The sequence below is a fragment of the Lethenteron reissneri genome, chromosome 61 (genome assembly GCF_015708825.2).
Source record: "Lethenteron reissneri isolate LAM-NWPU_2019-01 chromosome 61, ASM1570882v1, whole genome shotgun sequence".
Classification (NCBI taxonomy): domain Eukaryota; kingdom Metazoa; phylum Chordata; class Hyperoartia; order Petromyzontiformes; family Petromyzontidae; genus Lethenteron; species Lethenteron reissneri.
In genome coordinates, this window is record NC_083839.1 from 8,420,340 (window position 1) to 8,446,215 (window position 25,876).

Sequence of the window (25,876 nt, forward strand, 5' to 3'; positions counted from 1 at the left end):
GCCGTGGCTACCAGACCTCGACATGAGTATTTAGCTCCTGAATCGCATTTCTGCCATCCTAAGCAAGAATAGAGTCGAATCTTCCGACAAAGATCCCGTAAGTGCTGTTAGCGACCTCCTATTAAGGGCCGGCACGGCACACGAGGGGGTTGGCTGGCCAGCACCACGCCCGGCCGCCTTTGTCTCCCCTAGTGACGATGCTTACACACCGTACCAGGTACTCATTTGAGGTTGAATTGACCTAGGGAAGGCCCAGGACCGGTTTGGATAATCGTCACTGGAGTCGGTGGCCGTGAGCGGGACTCGAACTCGGGTCTTCGAGATCGTAGCAACGCAACGCGCTAACGGCTACGCGACCACCGCTCGCCACCACCAACTCAAAATCACAATATGTATTTACACCGTAGGAATCCGATGAGCTATAAAGCTTTTCCACACATGTCCAGTAGGGGCACGGGCTAAGAACGTTACAACAGTGTCGTTGAAGCACGATCGTTGTGTATAAAGAAGTCGAGGGGCTACATGACGGGGGAGCGTGGCAACACGGCAGGGAGCTGTGGGGGGCGATGGGACTCCTGACTCGGGCGGGCAGCACGGGGCTGTGAGTTGGGGCAATGGAGGGAGTGGGAGGGTCGCCATACAAGGGGTGAAGTAGCAGCTGCAAGGCGGTTCAGCCTGGAGGGGAAAGGGAGTGGTTGGGTTGTGAGAGCTCCATAGAAAGTTACAGGATAAATGAGTGAGTGTAATCAACAAGTTACCTATTCATAAGAGTTTTGTTGTTGTTAGATCATGTAAATAAATGTGTCGTTAAACCCGCCACCACCCGACACAGCCAACTAGTAAGGGTTGTCACGTAAACAACGTGGCCAATTCGTCACTAGTACAGCACTAGTGTGTAGTGTAGTGTATAGTGTAGTGTACAGTGTAGTATACTAGTACAGCACTAGTGTGTAGTGTGGTATACTAGTACAGCACTAGTGTGTAGTGTATTGTGTAGTGTATAGTGTAGTATACTATTACAGTACTAGTGTATAGTGTAGTGTATAATGTAGTGTAGTGTATAGTGTAGTATACTAGTACAGCACACCGGTTGTGTGTTGGAGAGCCAAGCCACAACATTTAGAATCTGAGTGTACGACGTTTCGCCAGTAATTACAACCAGCTTCATCAGGCTACAGCCAGATTTGGGTGGTGGGGGTTTTAGCGGCACATTATATATTTACGCAATCTAACCCCAAAAAAACCTCTTATGGATATTGTTCGCGAAAGCCAACGCGTTAATGTTACATATTGTTACAATTAAGTAATTGTATTAAATTGTGTTACCCATTCTGGGTATACAATTTACGCGAGTGTCAGCGTCCTCTCTTCCTGCTTATATATAGCGGAGACGTTACAACAACAACAATACAAGAACACGATACAGTGCCGGGCACAAGCTAAACAAGTCACACAAACAAACAGCACGAAGTCACCGCCGCCGTCGTGCTGCCAGGCGAAGCCCACCCCGAGGTGTATCAACGTCGTCTTTTCAGAAGCCACCTGGCGACCAAATGCTCGCCGCTCTACAAAGCGTCTCCCGTCACGTGTAGACATCCACAGCAGCAGCAAGACAACACGCAATCATCTGAGGGCGTGCTTCGCTCCCACGCGGTGCAGGCCCCTTGCCAATCAAAGCGCCGCTGGAACGAGAGCCCCGGGCCCCGAGAACAACCGCGGGGCGAGACGAGCGAGCCTCCCATTCGCCTCCAGCCCCGCATTTCGCACTGCAGCCCTCCAGAGTGAACCCTAAGAAACCGCCGCCATGACAGGTTCACTCACGGCCATCACCCCCAGCCACCCCGCGGCGCGGTTACCCCCCCGCCCGCCACCACCCCCGTCTGTGGGGGGGGGGTCCCTCGTTGCCGCCCCAGCCACCGAAAGCGGCCCGCTACCTGCTCCAGCTGCGTCCTCAGCGCCTCCAGCTGCTGCAGCGGCAGCTGTCCCAGCGACACCGCCATCTCCACCACGGCCTGGGTCCGAGTCCGTTGGGGGGGAAGTCTCGACGCGGTGACGTCACCGCTTCGGCTGTGACGTCACTCGCAAGGAAAACGTTGACGTAAAACGGCGTCATGACGTCGTCGCGCAGAGTTGGTTGGTCACGTGCGGCGGCGATGAACGTTGAAGCGGGGGGGGGGCATGCGGCGTGGTGACGTCAGGTTTAAACGTGGTGACGTTGAACGGCGAATTTGCTCAGTCGGCGTGGTGACGTTGTGTGTTCAACGCCGTCATGTCATTCGGGAGGCGAAGGTGGGTGACGTGCCGCGTGGTGACGTAGGGGCTAAACGCGGTGACGTCACGAATCCAAGGCGGATTCTCCCCCTCCCCCATGAGGCGTAGTATCTACAGAAGCCGGGATGGTCTATTTAGCGAAATTGAAAAAAAAGCGTTTTTTACGACAGTACGGTAATTTAATTTTCAAGTTTTTTAAAATAACAAAACATTATAAACGCACTTGCACGAATTGTTCTACTTTTTAAATCCTTTACATTAAGTTCACTTGCTTGCTTGCTTACGACCGTGCAAATCTTTCGGTCGTTTTTTAACCCACTTCCCGTGATCCAATCGAGCTGACATTTTGCACACAGACTCGTTGTGCGTGACAATTTATTTTCGTGAAAAAATTTTTCCAAAATTTTCCACTTTTTAGGAATTTTTTATATTTAATTACCAATTGCTTAATGGTGGCAGGCAATCATCTGACCCATAGGTGGCATCCATCTCAAGCCAGAGGACGAGAGGACTCTGGCCGCCACGCATATAAAGGATTTATAGTGAAAAACGTTGTTTTTACGGGTTATACTTGTTTGTTAAGTTTGTTGTCTTTCCCCCCGCACCTCCGATCAGCGCGGTTGACTGTGTACGGTGGCGAAAGAGCTTCAACATCGAGCAGGCCCACAGACACAGCAGAGCACGAACTTAAAGCCATCATCTCCGGAGGTCATGAAATAAGGACAGTGGATGACCCGCGCAGTGACTGGCCCTCGCCATAGGAATGTGGAATATCCACCACTATGGCTGCGTTCACTCGGGACGCAAACGATTTGAACTCCGACAAATGACCCTCAGGACGCTGATGATAATTTTCACAAGTCAACTTGGCTTTTTTATTTACATTATTCACAAGCTCCGAAAAAACTCTTCTGGGTTTTACAAATTTACACTGCTTATATAAAAATCTTCTCGCAATGACACCGTGAACGAATGTCGGAGCACATGTGCTAAAAAGGGCTATTGACCAAAACGTGGAGCATTATACTTATTTCTTTAACTTTTAAGGTGGTGTGTTTTGACACATTTGTTGAGTTTCTTTCATGATAAATGGAAAGAGACAAACATCCCAAAGCAGGAAAACCTCCTTTAAAAAAAGTCTCCACAATTTCGTGAAACTTTTCTGTCACCTTATACATCTCAACATTCATCCTACAAAGTTCATTCACCAGGGAGAAACACAAATAGACAAAAAAATATATTTTCCCGTATTGAAACGGCTGTACGCCGTATGAACCTGAAAACATTCTGTACAAGAATACGGATAAGGGGCCGTCCATAAATGACGTCACGCACCTGGGGGTGGGTCAGACATTTGTGACGATGTGTGACGAGGGGGGGGGGTGTTTGAGAAATATGACGTCACATCAAAATGCGCAACTTTAAATATAGACAACACGTTCTACTTAATTAAATAGACTTTTTAATACATGTTTTCTCCTACATCAGAGTGCAGCGCCACATTAAATACGCACTACAATGACAAGTTTTTTTTGGGGGGGGCAGAGCTTTGTGACGTCATATTTGAGGGGGGGTCTGACTTTTGTGACGCCGTGTGACGACGGGGGGGGGGGTCAAAAATCGTTCAAAATTGCATGACGTCATTTATGAACGGCCCCTAAACTGTTTGGGTTGCCAGGTATGAGTGATGGGTGTCTCCACCACATCCCCTGTGAAAGGTAGTCTCTCATAATTTCACTAAATTACAGACGTGTGCGTCTTCATTCAGATTCATGAGTTTCAACCCCCTCACACTCTCTCTGCTCCGGTAGTCATCGTCACGCTTGATGATTGTCATCCACTCATAGTCACCGTTTTTGACTAAAATAAAAATAAAACTTTGTTGGCAAATATGTTTGTCACTAATGTCAATAAAGAAATTAACGCCGCTCTTCGACGAAGCCTTCCACCTCCCTGCACCACCACCACTGTCACCAACCATGTGGAACTTCTTTTGCACCGTATGTAGCCAACCGTGCTAATCGGAGGTGCGGCGGAAGGACAAACTAAACACAAAAAGTAGTTCTGAATAAATTAGTTACCAATTTTAGATTTAAAAGTGAATAGCTCCAGAGGCTTCTTAACATCAGCGGGAAGAGCGTTCCAGACAGGCGAATCACGCGTCCACACTGCCCAGGCACAGCGAGGCGTTGGTGCCGCCAAACCCGAACGAGTTGGTCAACGCCACGCGGCGGGCGGCAGCAGCGGTCATCGTGCGGCCACGGCTGCGAGCGCAGCGGCACGAGGTTGAGGGTGCAGCCCGGCTCCACGCGGTCCAGGTTGGCGGTGGGCGGCAGCTCGGCGTGGCGCGCACGCCAGGGCCGCGAAGGCCGCCTCGAGCGCGCCGGCCGCGCGAGCAGGTGACCGGTGGCGCCTTCGTCGATGAGATGGCGAGGGCCGGAACGCCGCCAGAGGAGGAGGAGCAGCGAGACCCGAAGAGGCGCTGGATGGCGCAGAGCTCGGCCGCGTCGCCTAGCGGAGTGGACGTGGCGTGAGCGTTGACGTAGCCGACGTCGCTGGGGCTGAGGCCGGCGTCGAGCAGGGCGGCCTCCATGCACCTGCGTGCGCGCGCAGTGGAGTGGTGGGAGTTGCGGTGAGAGGAGGTGACCGAGTGGCCGGTTCACCGCCAGGTCCGACACGTGTCACAGTTAACAGTTTAACTCCATGTGTTACAAGCCGGTTGGACGCTCAACTTAGTTTGTAATCTAAATCATGTGAATGAAGGGAAATTCTATCCAAGTAGCCACAGGGTCCCTCCAAGTGACACAGAGACCAGTCACCACCCATGTGACGAGTGATGCGTTGACTCCAGGTCCTGCACGTGATATAGCGAGTAGTTCCATACCAAGTTCTACACATGACAGAGCGGACCACCTCAACAAAGATCGCCCGTGTATAGCCTTAGCAGACTGCTGGGGCGAATGCTGTGAGCGAGTAGCAACCTATGAAGGCCGGTACGGCACACGAGGGGTGGTGTGGGCCAACACGTGGAGATGTTTTGACACACCCCACCAGGTACTCATTTGAGGCCGAGTCGATCTAGTTCAACACTCACTCACCAACACACAATACCCGTCAACTAATACGGTTTGCCCGTATTCTTGTACTGGGAAATTGAGTTTTCAGGACCACAAGGCGTACAGCCATTTCAATACGGGCAACACAAATCATATGGCCGAGTGCGTGCATCGACATATCAAGGTAAGCAGCGTCAGCATGCAAGATCACGGACAACAGCATGACAAGTAGCATTATGACACCAATAATCAAACTGAATACAGAACACAGTTATGTCAGTAACTAATTTTTGTCTTATTTGTTTGTGTTCTCGCTTGTGATGGACTTTGTAGGATGAACGTTGAGATGACAAGGGCACGTGGTGACCAATAACTGTCTAAATTGGTCTGTCATAAGGTAAGGGCACTGATCTATAAGAGGTGGACAGGTATGTAGTGGTGAGTGTAGTGGTGGTGAGTGTCCTAGTGGTGAGTGTAGTGGTGGCGATTGGCTACTGTTTCTCCCTTGTGATGGCCACTTTGTAGAGGAACGTTTTGAATAGTATAAGGCCACGAGTGACCTGAATTTGTCTGCAATAAGGTAATGGTCGCCAATAGGGGTTGACAGGTATGGGCACCCACCCACACAGACACAGGCCCACCTGTAGGCACCGTCACCCTCCTCGCTGGGCGCCGTGATGTGGTGGCGTCGCGGACATTCCGTAGCCCATCACCTCGGCCAGGATCCGGCGCGCCTCTCCCCCACGGCGCGCTCCATCTCCTCCAGCACCACGACGGCGGCGCCCTCGGCGATCACGAAGCCGTCGCGCTTCCGGGTGGAAGGGCAGGGAGGCCGCCCCGGGCCCTCCCGTTGAAGGCCGTGTTCAGCTGAGCTGCGCCCGGCAGAACCGGCCACGGCCAAGGGGGTCACGGCCGCCTCGGCGCCGCCCGCCACCATCACGTCTTGCGTCCCCGCGCGCGACGAGGCGAGCCGCGTCGCCCAGGGCGTGCGCGCCCGGTGCGCAGGCCGTGGACCGGAGTGCACGGGGCCCTTGAGGCCGTGCGCGATGCTGATGTGGGGCCCCGGGCATGTTGGTGAGGATCCTGGGCACGAAGAAGGGACTCAGCTGCGGGCTCCCAGCTCGCGCAGCGACACGCGGCGTTCACGTATCTCCTCCAGGTCGGCCACCCCGACCCCGACGGCCACCCCGGCGCGCAGAGGCCGCTCCTCGGGGCCGCGGGGCCGCCAGCCGCTGTCGTCCAAGGCGAGGCGAGCCGCCGCCAAGGCCATGACGGTGGTGGGGGGACAGGTGCCTGGCCTGAGACGCGGGCACGAAGAGGGACGGGTCGAACGTGGCGCTGTCGCCGCCCCCCGTTCCGCGGGGCACCAGGCCGGCTACGCGGGACGGCAGCGACGCGAAGGCCGCGTGGTCGAGCGCCACGGTGGCGGTGTCGCCCGCAGGAGGCGACGCCACACGGCGTCGGCGCCCCACGCCGAGCGGGCAGATCACGCCGAGGCCCGTGATGACCACGCGGCGGCGAGGCGGCGACGGTAGCGGAGCGGCGCTCGCGCCGGGGCGAGCCGGGGGCGGCGACGTTGACGTGAGAGAGGCGGCCGGGTGCTTGAGCAGGCTGCGACAGGCACGCAGGTGGGAGGAAGGGCGAGGGGGACATGGTCCACGATGTCGTGGCGAGGAGATGTTCGGGAGTGGGGGGGGGGGGGTGCGCGGGATGAGATGGATGCCGGGGGGCAGGGTCGGCGAGAGAAGGGCAGCGATGGATTAGAGAAGGGCAGTGCAGAGAATGGAGCGGGAGAGTGAAGGGCAGCGGTGAGGAAGGGCAGGGAGAAGGGAAGGCCGAGAGGAGGGAGCTGTCACGCTGCCCTGGTGATGTCTCGGCGCTTGCTCCACGCGTGACCTCGCGCCAGTTAAAGGGCAGCAGAACACGTGCGAGTTAAAGGGCAGCGGAACAAGTGCGAGTTAAAGGGCAGCGGAACACGTGCGAGTTAAAGGGCAGCAGAACACGTGCGAGTTAAAGGGCAGCAGAACACGTGCGAGTTAAGGGCAGCAGAACACGTGCGAGTTTAAAGGGCAGCGGAACAAGTGCGAGTTAAAGGGCTCTGGGTGTCACCCCCCGCAGCAGAACACGTGCGCGCTTAGACAAGACGGAGCCTTCTGGTGCAGCACCAACACAACGATGCGACTCGTGTCCTCTCGCCGCCGAATGATTATTTTTTTTGTTGATTTAGAACGCCGCGTTGAAGACACCAAACGACTTCAGAGGCACATGGCCAGCGTGAAAGAGTAGGCCAAAGCACCTCTGAGAGGGCCTCAGAGCTCCCTCCAGTTGTAGAGGCCCTTTCGCCAGCAGGAGAATGAGCAAGCAATTACAGAGCTGCGCCTGCAAAGGGCACCTGGCGATTAATCGATTTAGGCGATTAATCGATTCAGTATTCGGATCGCGATTCGTGCCGTTGGGATTTTGGTTGATGCTCCTGAGACTGGAATCGATTTCTGTGTCCTAGATTTATGCGCGAGGTTGGTTTTAGATTCGTATGAGTACGAAATCACCATTAATCGAGGAATCGAAGTGAGGCCTGCATCGATAATTTTTACGTGTGGAATCGATAGCGGCTGCATAATTACAATTGATACTGTGAATCATTTTCATGCGATACACTTACAGCTTCTGTAATTCTGCACGCCACCGCGAAGCTAATACAAAATCGATTACTGAACATAATGTGGTATGGATCGAGAACTCGAATCGAAATGAGTGGATCGCTACGGAGTCCGGCGCGCCCGGGTTCCTCATGATCGCTCCTGATTTGGGCGACAGCGCAGTGCCGATGTGTCACGGATCACGTGGTTCAATTGGGGGGTCGGGGAGGAGCCAGTGAGAGTGGGGGGCCATGGGGGGGTGGAGCCCGTGAGAGTGGGGGGCCCCTGGGGGGGAGGAGCCAGTGAGAGTGGGGGCCCTGGGGGGAGGAGCCAGTGAGAGTGGGGGGCCCTGGGGGGGAGGAGCCAGTGAGAGTGGGGGGCCCTGGGGGGGGTGAGCCGTGAGAGTGGGGGGCCCTGGGGGGTGGAGCACAGTGAGAGTGGGGGGACATGGGGGGTGGAGCCAGTGAGAGTGGGGGGCCCTGGGGGGGTGGTAGCCAGTGAGAGTGGGGGGCCCTGGGGGGGAGGAGCCAGTGAGAGTGGGGGGCCCTGGGGGGTGGAGCCAAGTGAGAGTGGGGGGTGCCTGGGGGGTGGAGCCAGTGAGAGTGGGGGGCTCTGGGGGGTGGAGCCAGTGAGAGTGGGGGGCCCTGGGGGGAGGAGCCAGTGAGAGTGGGGGCCCTGGGGGGGTGGAGCCAGTGAGAGTGGGGGGCCTGGGGGGTGGAGGCAGTGAGAGTGGGGGGCCCTGGGGGAGGAGCCAGTGAGAGTGGGGGGCCCTGGGGGGGGGGAGGGAGGAGGAACCAGTGAGATGGGGGGGGCAATGACGGTGGGGGGGGGGTCAGTGCCGCAGTGCCTCGTGGGTAAATCATCTCGCACGCGAGTCCCACGTGACCTGCCGCGCGCGGGCGAGCAGGCGGCTCTGCGATTGGCTCTCCGAGCGCGGCGCGCGCATCCAAGCGGCTCTGCGATTGGCTTCCGAGCGCGCGCGCGCATCCAAGCGGCTCTGCGATTGGCTCTCCGAGCGCGCGGCGCGCGATCCAAGCGGCTCTGCGATTGGCTCCCGAGCGCGGGCGCGCAATCCAAGCGGCTCTGCGATTGGCTCCCCGAGCGCGGCGCGCGCAACAAGCTGCTCTGCGATTGGCTCCCGCCAGCGGCGCCGCGTCTCAGCCCCGCGCGGCCTCGACTCGGTCCCGCGGATTAAACAAAAAATTCTCTCCACCGCCGCCCCCCCCCCCACTGCCAAATCAAACACCCACCCCCTTCCCCGTCACGTTTATTATTATTTTGTGTACGATTGTAGCTTTTTTAAAATTAAACAACTTTCGCTGCTGTAGTATTAGCGCGTGAGGGGGGAGGAGGAGGAGGCGGCGGCGGCGGCCCTCGCCTTTGGCCACAGACCCCCCCGGCGACTCCGGCGGCGGCTCCCGCCTCGCTGGGGCGGCTCTCCCCTCTCCCTCAGCCTCCTCACTCAGCCTCTCATTGCCTCCCTCCAGCCTCTCTCCCCCTCAGCCTCTCTCCCCTCCGCCTGTCCCCTCCGCCTCTCTCCCCTCTCCCTCAGCCTCCTCACTCAGCCTCTCTCCGCTTTGTTCTCGCCGCGATTTCGTCGATTGGACGAATCGCGATTACAACTTAAGCCGACCGGGGGGAGAAGAAATTACAAACAACAAAATCATAATTATCGCTCGCCGCTGTCGACAAGTCCGCACCGCGGACGGCCTCTTGTGTCGAGAATAAATCAAATCGGCGACGTTTCGGGGCTATGGGCCCTTGACAGTAGCGCGTCAAACAATAGCGTTGTTTTCGTGGTGGGGTTTTTAAATTTTTGTTGTTCCCCTCCGCTTCGTCGAGGGTTTAGGTTAGACGCCGTTTGTATTCTTTGTGTAATTATTGTTACGGACGGACGGCCCGCGAGCGAGATGTCCAAGAGCAACGGCGGACGCGGGGCTCAAGTGGGTGGTGAGTGTCGGGTCATCGATTTCATCAAACGCCACGGTCGCCGACGAATCGATAAGTGACAAATCGGGTTGTTAATCGATATTCGTATAACCGTGCATTGGGTTCAAAGGTTGATCAAGTCGGATGTGTGCGACTCGTTACCCAAACTGTGTACCTTGTGTATTAAAAAAGTGTGTGTTGTCAAGACCGTCCCCAACCACCACCCAACGTGAATTCCTTACACGATGCCAGTGGCCCATTATAATGCGAGAATTGTTTCAAATCTCCCGTGAGCGGCGTTAGATGCTTGTACACAGCGTCGGGTGGTCGAAGCCTTGACGACACACGCAATCTGTGTCATGAACGTGGGCCTCAAACATCCATGACCAGTCTGTAATCGATAGTCTCGGAATAATCGTTTTTGATCGTAGATCATAGGTCAATCGCCTGCACAATCCGACTAATGGATAAGCTTTGAGCGACGTTATCTCTATAGATAGTCGATTACTCGATAGCAAGCAGATTCCGAGTAGCTCCTGCCCACCCCTTGAGTATGAATGTGTGTGCCATGGCTGCTGGTTGTTGTATACTGCAATGTGTTTAAGTGTATTGTTGATGTCTCGTCAAAGTGTCTTGTTGTGAGCTGATGTCTCTTGTGTGGCGGTACGAACCCGACCACCCGAGTTTGATTCCCGCTAACACCGGTGGCGATTATCTAAACCGGTCCTGGGCCTCCACTAGGTCGACTCAGCCTCAAATGAGTACCTGGTGAGGTGTGTAGACATCCCACTTAGGGAGACAAAGGCGGCCGGGCGTGGTGCTGGCCACCCAGCCCATATGTGTACCGTACCGGCCTTCATAGGCGGCCCCAACTCGCTAACAGCGCTTGTCCCACACGTCTGTCGAGGCCTTTTGTTGTTGTTGTTGTGTAATTGTTCACGTGTAAGTGTGCGCGAGCGACCAATCGCATCCCTTCAGCCTTACCTCGTCACCTTGTTTCGTGATCGAATGATGAGGCAAAACGATGAGCCGTGGTCAACCTGATTCGATAGCCAGCAGATGTCTGCGTACCTGCAGATGTCTGCGTACCTGGACATGAAACGAAAGCACCACTTTGTGAGTCTACTGCTGGAAGGCGGTGGCCCTCCGCATGCCACGCCGTGCGGCTTCGTGCGGCTAATTTTACCATAGTTCATAGGCCAACGCTGGACTGTGAATCATGAATGGGCCCTCTCGCCTTCCAAGCATACGGCTAAAAAACTATGGGCTGCAGTTGAAAATCGTTGCCTTCGATTGCCTCGTTGATTAATTGCAGCACTGGGCTTCCAATGAGCAGGATATTTAAGTAGGATAATTAAACTCGACTTTTTGTTAAAATCAAAAGATAACGGAATAAGGTCAGTTGTTGGTTTTTCATTTTCCAAAACGAATTGTTGTTCTGGAGAAGGGTAATTGCCCGAAACGCCTGCTTGTACGTACATATCATTTTAAGGCCGCGGTGTTATGTATGTTGAACTTCTTTTGCACCGTACGTAAGCCAACCGTGGTAATTGGAGGTTTGTGACAAATGCGAGTTTTAATGTTACAGGACGTGTCCTGATTATACTCGTCTGATGGGATGGAATGTGGTCACACGGAGCTGATTTCACGGCCGCTTCTTGATTGTGACTGTGATTAGAGTGAGCCCCACTGCACGTGGCTTATTTCCTTTAAAAGTTCTATTTCTCTATCCAGCGTGGATTTACTCAACATGAATAAAGGACGCACTCGTTCTCCGGTCATCTTTGCGAGCAAACATTGATGAGGAGTGAGTATCTAAATGGTTTGAAATCAGGGCGCCTGCTCCAGTTAGCAAATGATAGCAAACCAGGCATCAGACATCAGTTGACTATGATTGAGTCATAAATATCCTTCAAGTGCCGCGTCGATAATGTGCAGTCTCTAGCTTTACTGATTGACCTCATCATTGGGGAATGACACGGTATTGATAGTGCCAAAATCAATATAATTTAGGGTGTAATCTATAGAGGCATTATCAAAAACCTATTCAATTAATGGACGATTTAATTAGATTGATAGCTGATATTCAGCGTGCTTAATAGTCTGTATAAATGAGTGGCAAAATATACGCAAACGATTGCCTGATTAATCTTGTAACTGTCAATAGTTCGTCTGAACATTGGTGTCTCTATCAACATACTAAACAAGCTATGTTATAGAAAGTGGTGTAGTCATTATTGGCATTATTAACGTTGCACCCACATAACAGATGTCAAATTATACAGGAATGTACGAAATAACAACTCGACACATTCGTCAATAACACCGTGGTCTAATAAGAAAAAAATATATAATATGGGACGTTTCGGGCGATGTCCTTTCTTTAAAACACTTAAATCATTTTCTGAGGAAAAAATATGGTAATGTGTACTTCAATGAACACATCATTTAGTTAATTTTCAGTTCATCTCACTGCCGTGAAAACGCCTTCAGTAACACCGTGGCCTCGAATTGAAAATATAATCGGCGACGTTTCGGGCCATGGCCTTCTTCACTGCAGTCATCATTGTATTTGATGTCATAAACATTACGTAACTGATCACACTGTAACAACCCTCATTCAACTCGATCACTGACAGTGTCTGTCGAGTGCAACATCATCACCTATAACCATCAGCATCACGCCAGACATCATCAACCACAATCCTATAACAATGATGTTGCCCTCATCAAATACACCATAGCTCACCATCATCACAGAATTCACACATCATTGACATCGTAATTCCTTAATAGAGGTTTTTGAGTTATATCGCGTAAATATAAATGTGTCGTTAAACCCGCCACCACACGACATAGCCAATTTGTAAAGTTTGTCACGTAAACAAAAAGTGCCAATTCGTTACAAGTACATCACACCGATGTGTTGGAGAGTAACACCCACAACATTTACAATTCGAGTACAAGGTTTCGCCAGTTATTACAACTAGCATCATCAGGCGACATCCAGATTGGTCACGAAAGCCTTCGTGTTAAATTGTAATTCCTGTCATAGTCAACAGTGTCGACGTCATCAAGTGTACATCACTACTCGTTGATGCGTGCGTAAAGGCACCGTTATCCTCGTAGGTGACGTCGTAAATCTATTATTGTTATCGCTATTGTATGCCATTGTCACAATGTTGTCATCCTCTGTGGTATAAATAAAGTGGCTGATAATGTTTTGTATCTTAATATAACTCTTCACTGGTGGTGTACCACGGGTAAGGCGGGAAGGGGAGGAGGGGGAGAAGGAATGATTGGGTCAAGATGTTGGGGATGAGAGCGGACGGAATGGAGGCAGAGAGGAGGAAGAAGCAGGCAGAAGTGAGCTTACCTTTGATTAATCATGGTTGGCTATGTACGGTGCGAAAACAGGTCCCTGCGGGGTGGGCTGGTAGGAACAAACAAATGAATGGCTATAATAAAATGAAATGGCGGGGGTACGATACGAAGGGAGAGTTTGAGGCCTAGTTCTAGGCTTTAGGCCTAGCTGTAGGCTTTAGGCCGCTGTGAGTTAATTTGTAATTTAAATGTTTAAATTAAAAGCTATCTCAGGGAATTATAAGGGAATGTTACACTTGTTTAGCCAGGAAAGCCTCACTGAGTCTAAAGGTTTTGTAGGGTCCTGCCAAGCGTTTGCAGTAGGGGGCGATGTTGCTACACCTAATCGGACATCGGACGGACGGACGATATAATCTATTGTAGGCTGGTTCACTTCGTTCCTACCAGTATAAGTTCAACATACGTACGTACGTACATGGAGCAGGGTCTGTTTTCACAGGGGGCGGGGAGAGGTGGAGGGAATCGGAGTGTGGGTGGCCACACAAAGGTCACGTGATTTACCGGTGACTTGAGCTGTTTTATATTCGTCTGTGGCCGTGACCACCGACTGGTGTCGTCTTAATAATCGCTGTCCGTGTGCCAGTGGTTGGCAGACTTCAAACTGAAGGTTCTTGCCATGAGGGAGACGGCTTAATTCCTGTCGCAGCCTCGTTAGCAGTTCGCTGTCAGTGCACAGCCAAGTAGACACGAGCACTTTCTCTAACCCTAACTACACTATCCAACCAGACCTTTAGTCCTAACCCTTACTACACGAGCCAACCAGACACTATAACCCTTACACGAGCCAACAAGACCCTAGCCCTAACCCTAACTACACTATACTCTTTGGGTCTTTCAGTAAAGTCGCGTAGAAAAAAAAAATCACTACGTTTCGATCGCAACACAAGCAATCGTCTTCAGGTGAAAAAATACAGCAGGTGGACTGCTGAGGCAGGAATAAATAAAGCGAGAGAGCTACTGCAGCCATCAGTTATAAAGGTTTGAGATGGGTACAAACCCGAGGGTAAGTGGGCGGGGCTAGAGATGGAATTTTCAAGTAAATGTAAGATCGCAGAGCTCGGTATACCTCGGCCATTGTATTGCTAGAGATTAGCATGTCAATCTGTTAATGCAACCCCACGGCTACGGTGCTGAAGAAGCCATGGTATTGCTCGAGATTAGAGATTAGCATGTCAATGTGAGACGGTTCCCGCAGCAGCGGCTGTGTTAATTAGAGACATTCAGCCTATTAAACAACGTGCGCCACCGCCGCATCGAGGAAAAGGGAGCAACAGCTATGTTAGTGAGACATTTAGCCTGTTAATGTAAAGACATTTAACGCCTTTGGGTGTCATCTGGTCCAACACCAGTGGAGACTAGGCTCTAAGAAAAGCCGTCTCGGGTGTGGACCAATCAATTTCAAGGACAGTGTATATCATTATCAGAGTTATCTCTTTTTGCTTGCATTTTGACTGCTTGTGTTGTAGTTATTGCAAACCACAACACTTAAAGATGTCCGTTTTGGTGCCAGATAAAAGGGTAAAAACCTATTACTACAAGGTAATGTAACTCAGAGAGTCGGAAATAACTGATAACATAGGCAGGTAGGATGGAAGCATCACAGCCAGTTATGACATTACCTGGTTAATAACGTCCTTCCAATGATTGCTCAGTTTGTATCCATCTTCTCAGTTGAAATTGTGTCTGTGTTGAAATATCTGAATGGCTTTATGAACAAATCTTTGTTGATAGCCAGTGGGTTTGCATAGTACCTTCGTCTTGGAGAAATCAATTAAATGTGTGCCCACAGCGTTAAAACAATGATCAGCCACGGCAGAGGTGTTTTGGTCCTACCGTGTTTCAGATCTGCCTTGTGTTCACGAACACGGTCAGCCCGGCGGATTTGAAACACGGTAGGACCAACATCTCTGCCGTGGCTGATCATTATTTTAACGCTGTGGGCACACGTGAAATTGATTTCTCCAAGACGAATGTACTATGCAAACCCACCGGCTACCTTCAGAGATTTGTTCATGAAGCCATCCAGATATATAAACAAAGACACAACTTCAACCGAGAGGATGGGTACAAACTGAGCTATCATTGGAAGGACGTTATTAACCAGGTAAAGTCTTAACTGACTGTGATGTTTCCATCCTACCTGCCTATGTCAGCTGTTATTTCCGACTCTCTGTGTCTCTCTCTCTATGCCTCTCTCTTAGATCTCTCATGCTCACCCTCTTTTTCGACAGTTACATGCTAATTTCTCACATTAACATCACTAGCCCCGGCTACTTTATGACCCTTGGGCTACACCCATTTCAAACCTTTTAAAACAGTCTGCCTCAGCAGCAGACCATGCTTTCCCACCTAATGACGGACGCTTGTGTTGCGCCCGAAACGTCGTGATGTATTTTTTATTTATTTTATAACTACGTGACTTTACCGAAAGAAACAAAGAGTGTAATTGGACTACTTTGTAGCCCTATTACTCGGCCTAGTCACAGCTTCCCCTTGTTGGCGCTTTGCCCACCAGGCTTTTCACTCTTAATTTTAGTTCTGCTTTTGACACCTACGCCTGAACACCATCTGATGTGAAGAGAATGAACGGTAAAGACTGATATCAAGACTAAGCCAACATATACACCTGTGTGTGTTGGGCAAGTTTGGGACATTGTGGGTATCGTTCTCATTTTGGTGATGTCTCGTTTTCCTATATTTTTGTAAAAACCTGAATTGCCGTTATCAATGTCAACATGATTTCCTGCTCAAATGGGCATTGAGGTTTGCACACATTTCCTGTTTACAGCCACGGGCCAGTGGTGGAGATTCTGCATTTCTTTGGCTGGGTGATTGATCCATAGGACAACAACTGTATAATTTTCCTCAAAGTGGTACTCGTATCAGTCTCGGAGGGAGGGATGGTGGTTTGAGTCACGACCCCCACCTCCCTACCCTAACCAGGATTTGACCTCGCAACCTTCCGATTGCGAGCCGCTCACTCTACCACAGAGCCACCGGGCCTCCACATGTATCTAAAAAATAAATTGACAACAAAAGCTGAGCAGTCGCCACGATGAGATACGACAGCATTTCGTATTGCAGTTATTAATGGAAAGTATAGCACACAATTGTCCAAAAGCCAGGGGAAAATGTTGCATTCTTAGAGTTCGGAGAAAAACATCTGGACTCAAAAGTCACAGTGTAATGTGTATTATAGATTACAAAGTTTGAGTAGAAACACCTGGCCTGAGCACCATCAAACTAAACTGTATCTAAAATTATTCGAATTTGCTGGAGACAAACTAAGGCTCAAAGGGGCACATGAAGGCACCGTCGATGGAAAGATTCTAAGAGTAGCCGGGGAAAGGTGACCTCGAATGGTCCAGCGCAGCAGCGGCATCGGCTGCTTCATTTAACTCCGACCGTTGCGGCGTGGCCGCTGCGCTTGCGTGATGCCCGCCCGCAATGCCGCCTTTTGCCCCTTCACCAGTGAAGGAGGCTGTGACTGAAAGCCAGGCTGGAGACCTTTCTCCCCCTTGCTCCGTGACTGAATTGACTCTTGGCATGCAGTGTCTCCAGTTGTTTGCGTTTTTCGTTACGGTTTGCTGATCGCAAGCCCAGGCCCCAGAGGCCCAAACGTGCGAAGCGGGCGGCCAGCAAACAAGCGGGGCCATTGAAGGTTGTAACGAATGAGAGTCGATGAGAGTCGATGTGTTTTTTTAATTAAGCAAGGTTATTGTTGGAGCTTGGGAAACGAGATGATGGGGGGAATTCCAATCGGAGGTGGAGCTGTGCGAGGGAAGAATCGGAAAGAGAAGTGAGGTGACCAACAGTGTGGTTAGAGAGCAAATAAAGTGGGTGGTTGAGTGGGTGAGTGAGTGAGTAGGTGAGTGTGTTGTTGTGACCTGCAGTGTGGTGGTGGCTGAACAAAGTATAGATGAGACGAAAAAGTCAGTCTGGTAGACCCGAGTCCTCAACATTATTATCCTTACTGTTAATAATGATTATAAGTCTCGTGGGTGGGGGAATCGGTGAGCGCAGTTCGCAGAAAAGCAGTCGTGAGTGTAGCGATGTGACAACAACAAACAGTACAAAAACACGATAGCAGTGCAAAGTACAAGAAAAGTAAACAAATCACCCAAAACACATACAAAGACAGCTAAACCATCCCCATCCTTCCAGGCAAAGCCCACTGAGGTATTAAAAAAAATATTCGGAAGCGACCTGGCCACCACAAATGATAGCTCAACAAAGTGGCCGATCATTTGGACATTTAGCTCAGCAAAATAATCTAAACGCATGTTTCTAAATGTGGAGGGAAAAACCGGATGACTCGGAGAAAAAATCCACGTGACCACATTATACATTTTTATCATTTGACGGGGTTGCAAGGCTGCGGTTGCAGGTTAGACTCTAACTAAATGAAGAACTGACTGACTATGCAGCAGAACCGGCGAAGACGCACGGCGGTGTTGCTGCTGCTGATGTTGTTGTTGCTCACACAGTGAGTTGTTGTTGCGTGGTTGCTCCGTGCAGGGAGCGCGACTCGGAGCCACCTCTGCCCCCCCTCGTGGCTCTGAGGGGATGAGGGTGGGGGCCTCCAGCCACATTCCCCACTGCTTTAACAGAAAGCGCGGCGTCTTGCCTCCCCCTCCACCTCCGCAGACCGTGTTCGACACGCAACATGCAGAGGGCGGCAAGACGGCCCCGGCCGGCGCGGCGGGTGGCGACCCCTCCAAGCGGCTGTCGGTGGAGCGGATCTACCAGAAGAAGACGCAGCTGGAGCACATCTTGCTGCGGCCCGACACCTACATTGGCTCCGTAGAGCCCACCACTCAGGTGTGCGCCGGCGACCAAGCATTGGCGGCTTCATGCCCTGCGTTGATGCAAAACTAAAACCAAACCAGTTTATTTGTATTTTACCAGGTAAGGCCCACTGAGCCGCTGTAGAGTTGAGAAGTGACCTGGCTATCACAAATGAAGGCTCAACGAAGTGGGCTTGTTGTCACCTGGAATTGTATCGCAGCCAAATACTATAAATGTGGAGGGAAAAACCGGAGAACCCGGAGGAAAATCCACACGACCACGCGGAAAACACGCAAATATCCAGGCGTCAGGATCAAACCCACGACTTCCCGTATACAATGCGAGTTTGTTAACATCTCGCCACCGCGACGCTTATTGTCCTGCCGTGCAGACACTTGGAGCACGCTCTTTATAGCGGTTTCTAACGTTGTGGATTCTACATTTGCAACGATCAAATTCTTACGGCTGGCTTATATCGAACGGACTGCAGTTTAAGAACTTTTAATTCACCTTTATTTGTGCTGGAGTTGAACGAAGCACAAAAGCGGGACGGAAAAATGTGAAATACAACTGCACAGTTATGGCGAACTGACATTGCGATTACGTCACTGCGTTCAAATTGTCACTTGTGTCGTGAAGCGTGTAATGTCGCGCAAGGCTTAGCCGTGACTGGAGTTGTGCATGTGTGCATGGCGAGGTTGTCGGTAAGCGGTTGGCCTTGTGGCTGTCTCCTCACACAGAACATGTGGATTTTCGACGAGGACATGGGACTCAATAACCGAGAGATCACCTTCGTCCCGGGCCTCTACAAGATCTTCGATGAGATTCTCGGTGTGTGTGTGTGTGCGCGTGCACCTTGCTTGGCACAGGCGCCATGGTGACGTCACCGTCACTTAGTGGCGAATGGCGGGTATTGCTATTCGTGTGTGGTGGGGAGTGGTGGTGTAGCAGTTAGCGTGTCGTGCCATGAACCTGGCGATCCAAGTTCGATTCCCGCTCATGGCCAACACCAGTGATGATTATCTGACCAGTCCTGGGCCTCTCCTAGGTCCACTCAGCCTCAAGTGAGTACCTGGAGAGGTGTGTAAACATCGCCACCCACCCCCTCATGTGCCGTGCCGGCCTTCATAGGTGCTCTCTAACAGCACTTGCCCCAACAGTTTGTTAAGGCTATAGGGGGGATCTTTGTCTTTGTGTGTGTGATAGGCGTCATCATGTCTCTTACTCGCTTATTTGTCACTCGTTCGATAAATCGCTCGCTCACTCGCATACTCGACAACTCGCTCACTTGTGTACGCCTATCGCTCAAAAGTCGCTCACTCATTCATCGCTTGCTCGCTCACTTGCCACTCACTCTCATACCCACGCTCTCTCACTTGCTGCACATTTTCATGGTAATTTGCCCTAGGCGATTTTCTCTGCTGGGAATTTAATATTTAGCTCTGATTTAACATCTATTCATGTTTGTGCAATAATTTTGATTCCTCGTTTGATCGTGTTTTTGTGTAAATTAATTGGACATAACAAACGTATAACTCGCACCTTCTCTCGTCTCACTCGCCTCTATACACATTATTGGCCACACTCGAGGCATCCCCTCAGTCGCTCACTCGCTCGTTATCAGGCGATAAACTGTGTGGGTGCAGCAAATGAGCAAGAGCGGCCTCCTTCGTTCAAGCAGCTGTCAACCGGCGGTTTGGGGAGGATTCCTTAAGAATGTCGGCGAAAGTGGTCGTTTGAGAGAACTGTTTAAAACAAAAAGCGTTGTCTCTCGGTCCCGTGATGAAGAACGTCGCACGTGCAGAGGAGCGCGCGCGGTTTACTCCGATCCGTGTCAATTTCAGTGAACGCTGCCGACAACAAGCAGAGGGACAAGAACATGACGTGCATCAAGATCACAATCGAATCGTAAGATACCCTTCGATTTTCATGTTTTGCACTTCCTATACATGAGAGAAGTGCTCCCGGTTTTATAACACTCCAAAAAACAAATATCAGTCAGGCCCACATTGAAATGTCCGATGATCCCAAATATAAATGTGTTACCGTGACATCGGTGCCGCGGCCCTCTGGTTGTGCGTTTAAGTGTGTGCGCGTTGCACGTCTGCTGACCGGCTCAATTCACCAACAACAACAGCAACGGCCGCCATTCGCTACCAAAGTGGTGGTGACATCACCGTGACGCTTCTGCCAGACGAGGTGCACTTTTGATGTGCGCCACGTGAAGTGCGGAAGGCTCTGACTGCTGGCAGGAGGTCACGGGACAGACCCAGGGGTTGTGGGTTAACTGACTGACTGTACACAAAGACAAAACAACGATCCCTCATGTAGCCTTAACAGGCTGTTGGGGCAAGTGCTGTTAGCAAGCACCGAATGAAGGCACACAAGGGGGTGAGTGGTCAATACCACACCCAGACGCCTTTGTCTCCCCAGTGTTGATATTTACACACCGCACCAGTTACTACAGGTAGTCCTCTACTTGCGATTGAGATGCGTTACGACGACCCCATCGTAAGTCGAAAATATCGTAAGTCGAAGATGGCCTAGCCTACCCAGGAGTCTTAAAGAATGGTGATAATTTAGCAAAACAGAGAAATTTACAGTACCATACTGTATAAACTATATACTGTATGTATTTATTGATTACAATACTGTATTGCACAGTAAAATGTAAAAAAACAAGGTAAATTCTTAGCCTACCTATATGAACTGTATTTTAACAGAGTTTTTTTCAGGAAACAATCCTATACACACGCTAACACTGAAACAACTTAACTCCGTTGACCGCTGGTGAGAGTGAGGCATCACACAAGGCGGGAGATGCGTACATCCCGGCAGCGTCTCAACGTACAGTATCGTATCTCGTACGCTGCTGCGTTTGCCTGCCACGCGAAATGTAAAATATTTTACAATTTAGTCGTATCGCCATCGTAAGATCGAAATATCGTAAGTTGGACCATCGTAACTCGGGGACTATCTGTATTTCGAGGCTGAGTCTACCTAGGTGAGACCCAAGTACCGATTCAGATATCCGTCACCTATGTTGGTCTTGAGCGTCAATCGAACGCGGGTAGCCGGGTTCGTAGCGCATTGCGCTAACAGCTGTGCCGCTCCCTTGTACACGTGCACGCACGCGCACGCACACGGCAGGGAGACCAACACGGTGAGCGTGTGGAACAATGGGAAGGGCATCCCCGTGGTGGAGCACAAGGTGGAGAAGATGTTCGTCCCAGCGCTGATCTTCGGCGAGCTTCTCACCTCCAGCAACTACAACGACGAAGAGAAGAAGGTCACAGGTAGGTGGGGAGGGGGGAGGTGCCTGCAGCGTGTCGCTCCCCGTGACACCGGGCTGTCGCGGGGGGTGGGGTGCCCTAGTAAATCAAGTTTCCAGTCGTAAAACGCCGTTATTTCCAACAAAACCAAATTCTGAGCCATTTTCAGACGGATAGCAAATTGCCGTCTTCAGTTAAGCCACCGTCATCGTCATCTCTCTTTTTTTTATTGCCGTCGTCGCCCCGTGCGTTCTTCAATTGTGACCATCGTCGCCCTCTTCCCGTCAGGTGGGAGGAACGGCTATGGCGCGAAGCTCTGCAACATCTTCAGCAAGAAGTTCACGGTGGAGACGGCCTGCAAGGAGTCCAAGAAGCAGTTCAAGCAGGTGCCGGGAGCCTCCCCACCACCACCACCTCCGCCGCTGCTGCCGCTACCACCGCTGCCGCTACCACCGCCGCTGCCGCCACCGCTGCCGCTACCACCACCACTGCCGCCACCACCGCTGCCGCCACCACCGCTGCTGCTGCCGCCACCGCTGCTGCTCTTCACTCTCGTGCCACACACCCGCAGTGCCTCTGCTGCCTCTCAGTGCCAGTCTTGGTGTTGGTTGGGGGTCTGTGTTCTCGCGTTGGCTAGCGCACGCACTTCGCATGAGAAGTGAATTGCCTGTGCAGCTGTTTCTCTTTTGGCATGGCCTGGCGTGGGTCCATTTGTACTTGCGTGTTAATATTCAAGTGAGGCGTAAATATTTGTGCATTTTAGTTTTTGCTGTCACTGGTAGGGTCTAAAGTGCGGCTCTTTAATCCACCACGTGTGGCTCTTTAATCCACCACGTGAGGCTCTTTAATCCACCGCACGCAGCTCTATCGAAGGGGCATAACGTAGAACGCGCTGTCACAGCACAGAATAATGATCGTCTCCCGTGCTGTGCCCAAAACTGTCAATAAATATACACCCTTGGCTCTTGATCTGTTCCAGGTTAGCCACCCCTGGTCTAAGGTATTGATGTTGATGATGAGAGACGTGTCAGGCTGTCGTTGTCTAGAGACCCCGTTGGAGAAGGGTCTTTCTCTCGTTGCCTAATGACTCCTCTGTCGGTTGGCGCGATTCCTTCACTCAGACGTGGACCGAGAACATGGGCAAGTCGAGCGACTCCAAGATCCGCTATTTCGACGGCAGCGACTTCACGTGCGTGACCTTCCAGCCCGACCTTGACAAGTTCGGCATGAGCAGCCTGGACAAGGACATCGTGGCGCTGATGACGCGCCGTGCCTACGACATCGCCGGCTCGTGCAAGGGCGTCAAGGTGTTCCTCAATGGCAAGAAGCTGCCCGTGAGTTTACACGACAACGGGGAGCTGGGGGGGGGGGGGCGGCTTCGGGGGCTTGGGGTGGGGTGGGAGGGTTTTGGGGGGCGCTCCTAAACCACACCGATGATTGACGGACCTGGATCCACATCGTTGATCCCTTGTTCTCCAAGCAATTGATAAGTCTGCTCTGTCTGTCAGTGTGTCATTGTCTATAGAGCCCATCAGAGACTTGTCTGACTCGTATTATCTACAGGCATCATCAGAGACCGGTCTGTCTATCTGCCCATGTCTCGAAACTCCATCAGAGAACTGTGGCAGTATTTGGGGGAAACGCCAACGAATCGGTCCTCAAGTAAAACAGTTACGGGAATTCGTTATTTTTGTTGAACAAGAGTTTGTTTAAATTCCATTTCTGCTCATCATTAGCCCGTCATTCTGAGTGTTTATACTGTAAAGCAGCGTAAAAGATTGACATTCGATTTAGAAATTTTCGATTTTTTGCCAAACTAAATCCACTTTTGTTGTCGGCCAAGTTTCACATGAACCCAAGGGGTGGATACATTTCCTTTTCAGACCAAATTGACCCCTAGCCAATCCGGCCGCCTTGTTTCTGCCAATTTAGCATTTCCCCTCCTGGCAAATCGGCCGAAAGGTGATTTCCACCTCCCCGTTAGTGATGCCGTCTTCTCGTTACACCGCACAAGTGCCGTCCATCGATTTGAGCGCCAACGTATGTCTTTCTCTTGCAGCGTACAACAGCTTGTGTCGCTGGCAGCTGAGGGTGTGCGCGCGTCCCTGCGATGGGTTGTGAGCACTTATCTCTATCTTCGTGTGAGCACTGCTGGGCTCTGAGCACTTGGGCAAGGGTCACTCGTTGTGTGTGAACACTCGCTCTGTGTGTGTTGATCCTGGGCCTCCCCTACGTCGCCTCATCCACGAGTACCCGGCACGGTGTGTAGTAAACCTCGTCACGAGGGAGACAAAGGCATCAGGGCCGGCATAGTGCTGGTCACCAACCCCGTCGAGTGCCGTGCCGGCCTTCGTAGACGCCACTCGCTAACAGCATTTGCCCCAACAGTCTGTTACAGGCTATAAGGGGGATCTTTGTGTTGTGAGCAGTGTTGGGTATCTCACTTGTGCTGGAGAGAAGCGTTTTAGGTCTTTGGAGTAAAACTCACCCTCTTAATTTTCACGCAGTGTGAGTGAAATGCAACATCGCATTTAAGTTATGAGTCATTTCAAATATATATTTTAAATAAAACATCGCTGTGTGTGTGAAATGTAAACGTTGCACACCATGCATTTTTTTTTACGTGTTTAACGGCCAGCGCTGTGAATGTAGGCACGTCTGAGTGTGACTTCACTCGGCTAATCACAGCTGGGTGTGTGAAGCACCTGTGGTTTGCACTCTTTATCAGTTGTGAGCACGTTCAGTTGGGTGTAAATTCACGTTGTTATTCGGTGTTGAGGGTGGTGGTGGAAGGGGCGTGGCGGCGGTGCGGTGGTTCGCGCACCGAGCCACGAACCCGGCGATGTCGGTGCCGCGAGTCTCGCTCGCGGCACCGACACGAGTGGCGGATTATCGGTCCTGGGCCTTCTCCCCATGTCGACTCGGCAATAAATGACCACCTTTGGTGCGAGCGTGCAGGTGACCGGCTTCCGCAGCTACGTGGACCTGTACCTGAAGGACAAGGTGGACGAGACGGGCAACATGCTCAAGGTGGTGCACGAGGTGGTGGGCGAGCGCTGGGAGGTTTGTCTTACCGCTAGCGACAAGGGCTTCCAGCAAGTCAGCTTCGTCAACAGCATCGCCACCACCAAGGTACAGCGAAGCTACGCGCGGTGACTCCGCAACCACCGCCACCACTGGCACCATCACCGTTACCATCACCGCCACCATCACCGCCACTGCAGATGCGAATGACCGTCGTCAGTATTACCACAAGCGTCACCTCTACCCCTGTGACCACAACTGTGACCGCTCCCTTCGTGAACGTGGCCTCTACCAGCAGTATTGCCACTGGCCAGCTTGACGACCGCTATTGCCACCTCCTTTGTGAACGGTACCATCCATATTACCATCGTCGCCATCATTGGTACCTCCTTCATGAACACTACTGTCACCGCCAGTGCTACGTATCACCACCGTGACAACTCTATCGATACATCATGTGAAAGCCTCCGTGTTAAACAAACTCTTTCACAAACACCACCAACATTACTAGTGCCATTACCTCCTGCATCATTCACTCTACCATCATCACCACCAGCATTAGCACAACCACCAATAGAATTAGCACCTGCAAACTTGCCCAAGTGTGCCGTGGCCTACTTGCACCTGTACCTAACTTTTGACTGGCGCCTCTTGCTCTCGTATTATATTTGCACAGTTTTTTTTCGATTCATGTGTTTCGTATCCGACCGTTAATTCCTCGTTTATTGGTTGTGCAATATCCCTTCAGTACCCTCTGCAATGTCGATGTTTTTGTTGTTGTTGCTGCTGCTGTTGTTGCTGTGCTCACGCAGCACTGCGGATCTTCCGTTGTAAATATCTGTGCAACTTGGGGCTCGGTCTGACATCATTCGCATAATGGCTAAATTGGACCATCCGTGTAACAAAGCAGATTAATTTAAACTTATCGCCCGTACTATGTTGTCTCCTCCTCCTCCCCCCCACCCCTGCTGCTGCCGTTCCCCCCCCCTCCCCACATCAGGGCGGCCGCCACGTCGACTACGTGGCCGACCAGGTTGTCGCCAAACTCATCGAGGTCGTCAAGAAAAAGAACAAGGCCGGGGTGCTTGTGAAGCCCTTCCAGGTGAGCACGCCTCTCCCACCTCGCTTCCACCCTGCTCCCACCCCGCTCCCACGCCGCTCCCACGCCGCTCCCACCCTGCTCCCACCCCGCTTCCACCCCACTCCCACCCCACTCCCACGCCGCTCCCACGCCGCTCCCACCCCACTCCCACTCTGCTCCCACCCTGCTCCCACCCCGCTCCCACGCCGCTCCCACGCCGCTCCCACCCCACTCCCACGCCGCTCCCACGCCGCTCCCACCCCGCTCCCACCCGGCTCCCACCCTGCTTCCACGCCGCTCCCACCCCGCTCCCACGCCGCTCCCACCCCGCTCCCACCTGGCTCCCACCCTGCTTCCACCCCGCTCCCACCCGGCTCCCACCCTGCTTCCACCCTGCTCCCACCCTGCTTCCACCCCGCTCCTACGCCGCCC

General features: G+C 52.0%; 2 protein-coding genes and 1 pseudogene across 2 annotated transcripts in view; 1 reads left to right on the top strand and 2 right to left on the bottom strand.

Moving 5' to 3' along the window:
- The window catches only part of LOC133358281 (retinoic acid receptor alpha-B-like), a 6,608-nt gene extending 4,608 nt beyond the window's left edge, over window positions 1–2,000 (bottom strand). Inside the window, exon 1 of the mRNA XM_061576518.1 lies at window positions 1,935–2,000. Within this exon, the coding sequence (XP_061432502.1) occupies window positions 1,935–2,000 (66 nt within the window). The remainder of the gene's footprint in view (window positions 1–1,934) is intronic.
- A 1,118-nt stretch (window positions 2,001–3,118) lies between these two features.
- Window positions 3,119–7,069, bottom strand: LOC133358226 (3-oxoacyl-[acyl-carrier-protein] synthase, mitochondrial-like; annotated as a pseudogene).
- A 1,711-nt stretch (window positions 7,070–8,780) lies between these two features.
- Window positions 8,781–25,876, top strand: part of LOC133358282 (DNA topoisomerase 2-beta-like) — a 49,917-nt gene continuing 32,821 nt past the window's right edge. The window contains exons 1-10 of the mRNA XM_061576519.1: window positions 8,781–9,147; window positions 9,873–9,916; window positions 17,927–18,100; window positions 18,808–18,898; window positions 19,912–19,975; window positions 21,218–21,363; window positions 21,628–21,725; window positions 22,461–22,673; window positions 24,298–24,471; window positions 25,364–25,465. Of these exons, the coding sequence (XP_061432503.1) occupies window positions 8,781–9,147; window positions 9,873–9,916; window positions 17,927–18,100; window positions 18,808–18,898; window positions 19,912–19,975; window positions 21,218–21,363; window positions 21,628–21,725; window positions 22,461–22,673; window positions 24,298–24,471; window positions 25,364–25,465 (1,473 nt within the window). The remainder of the gene's footprint in view (window positions 9,148–9,872; window positions 9,917–17,926; window positions 18,101–18,807; window positions 18,899–19,911; window positions 19,976–21,217; window positions 21,364–21,627; window positions 21,726–22,460; window positions 22,674–24,297; window positions 24,472–25,363; window positions 25,466–25,876) is intronic.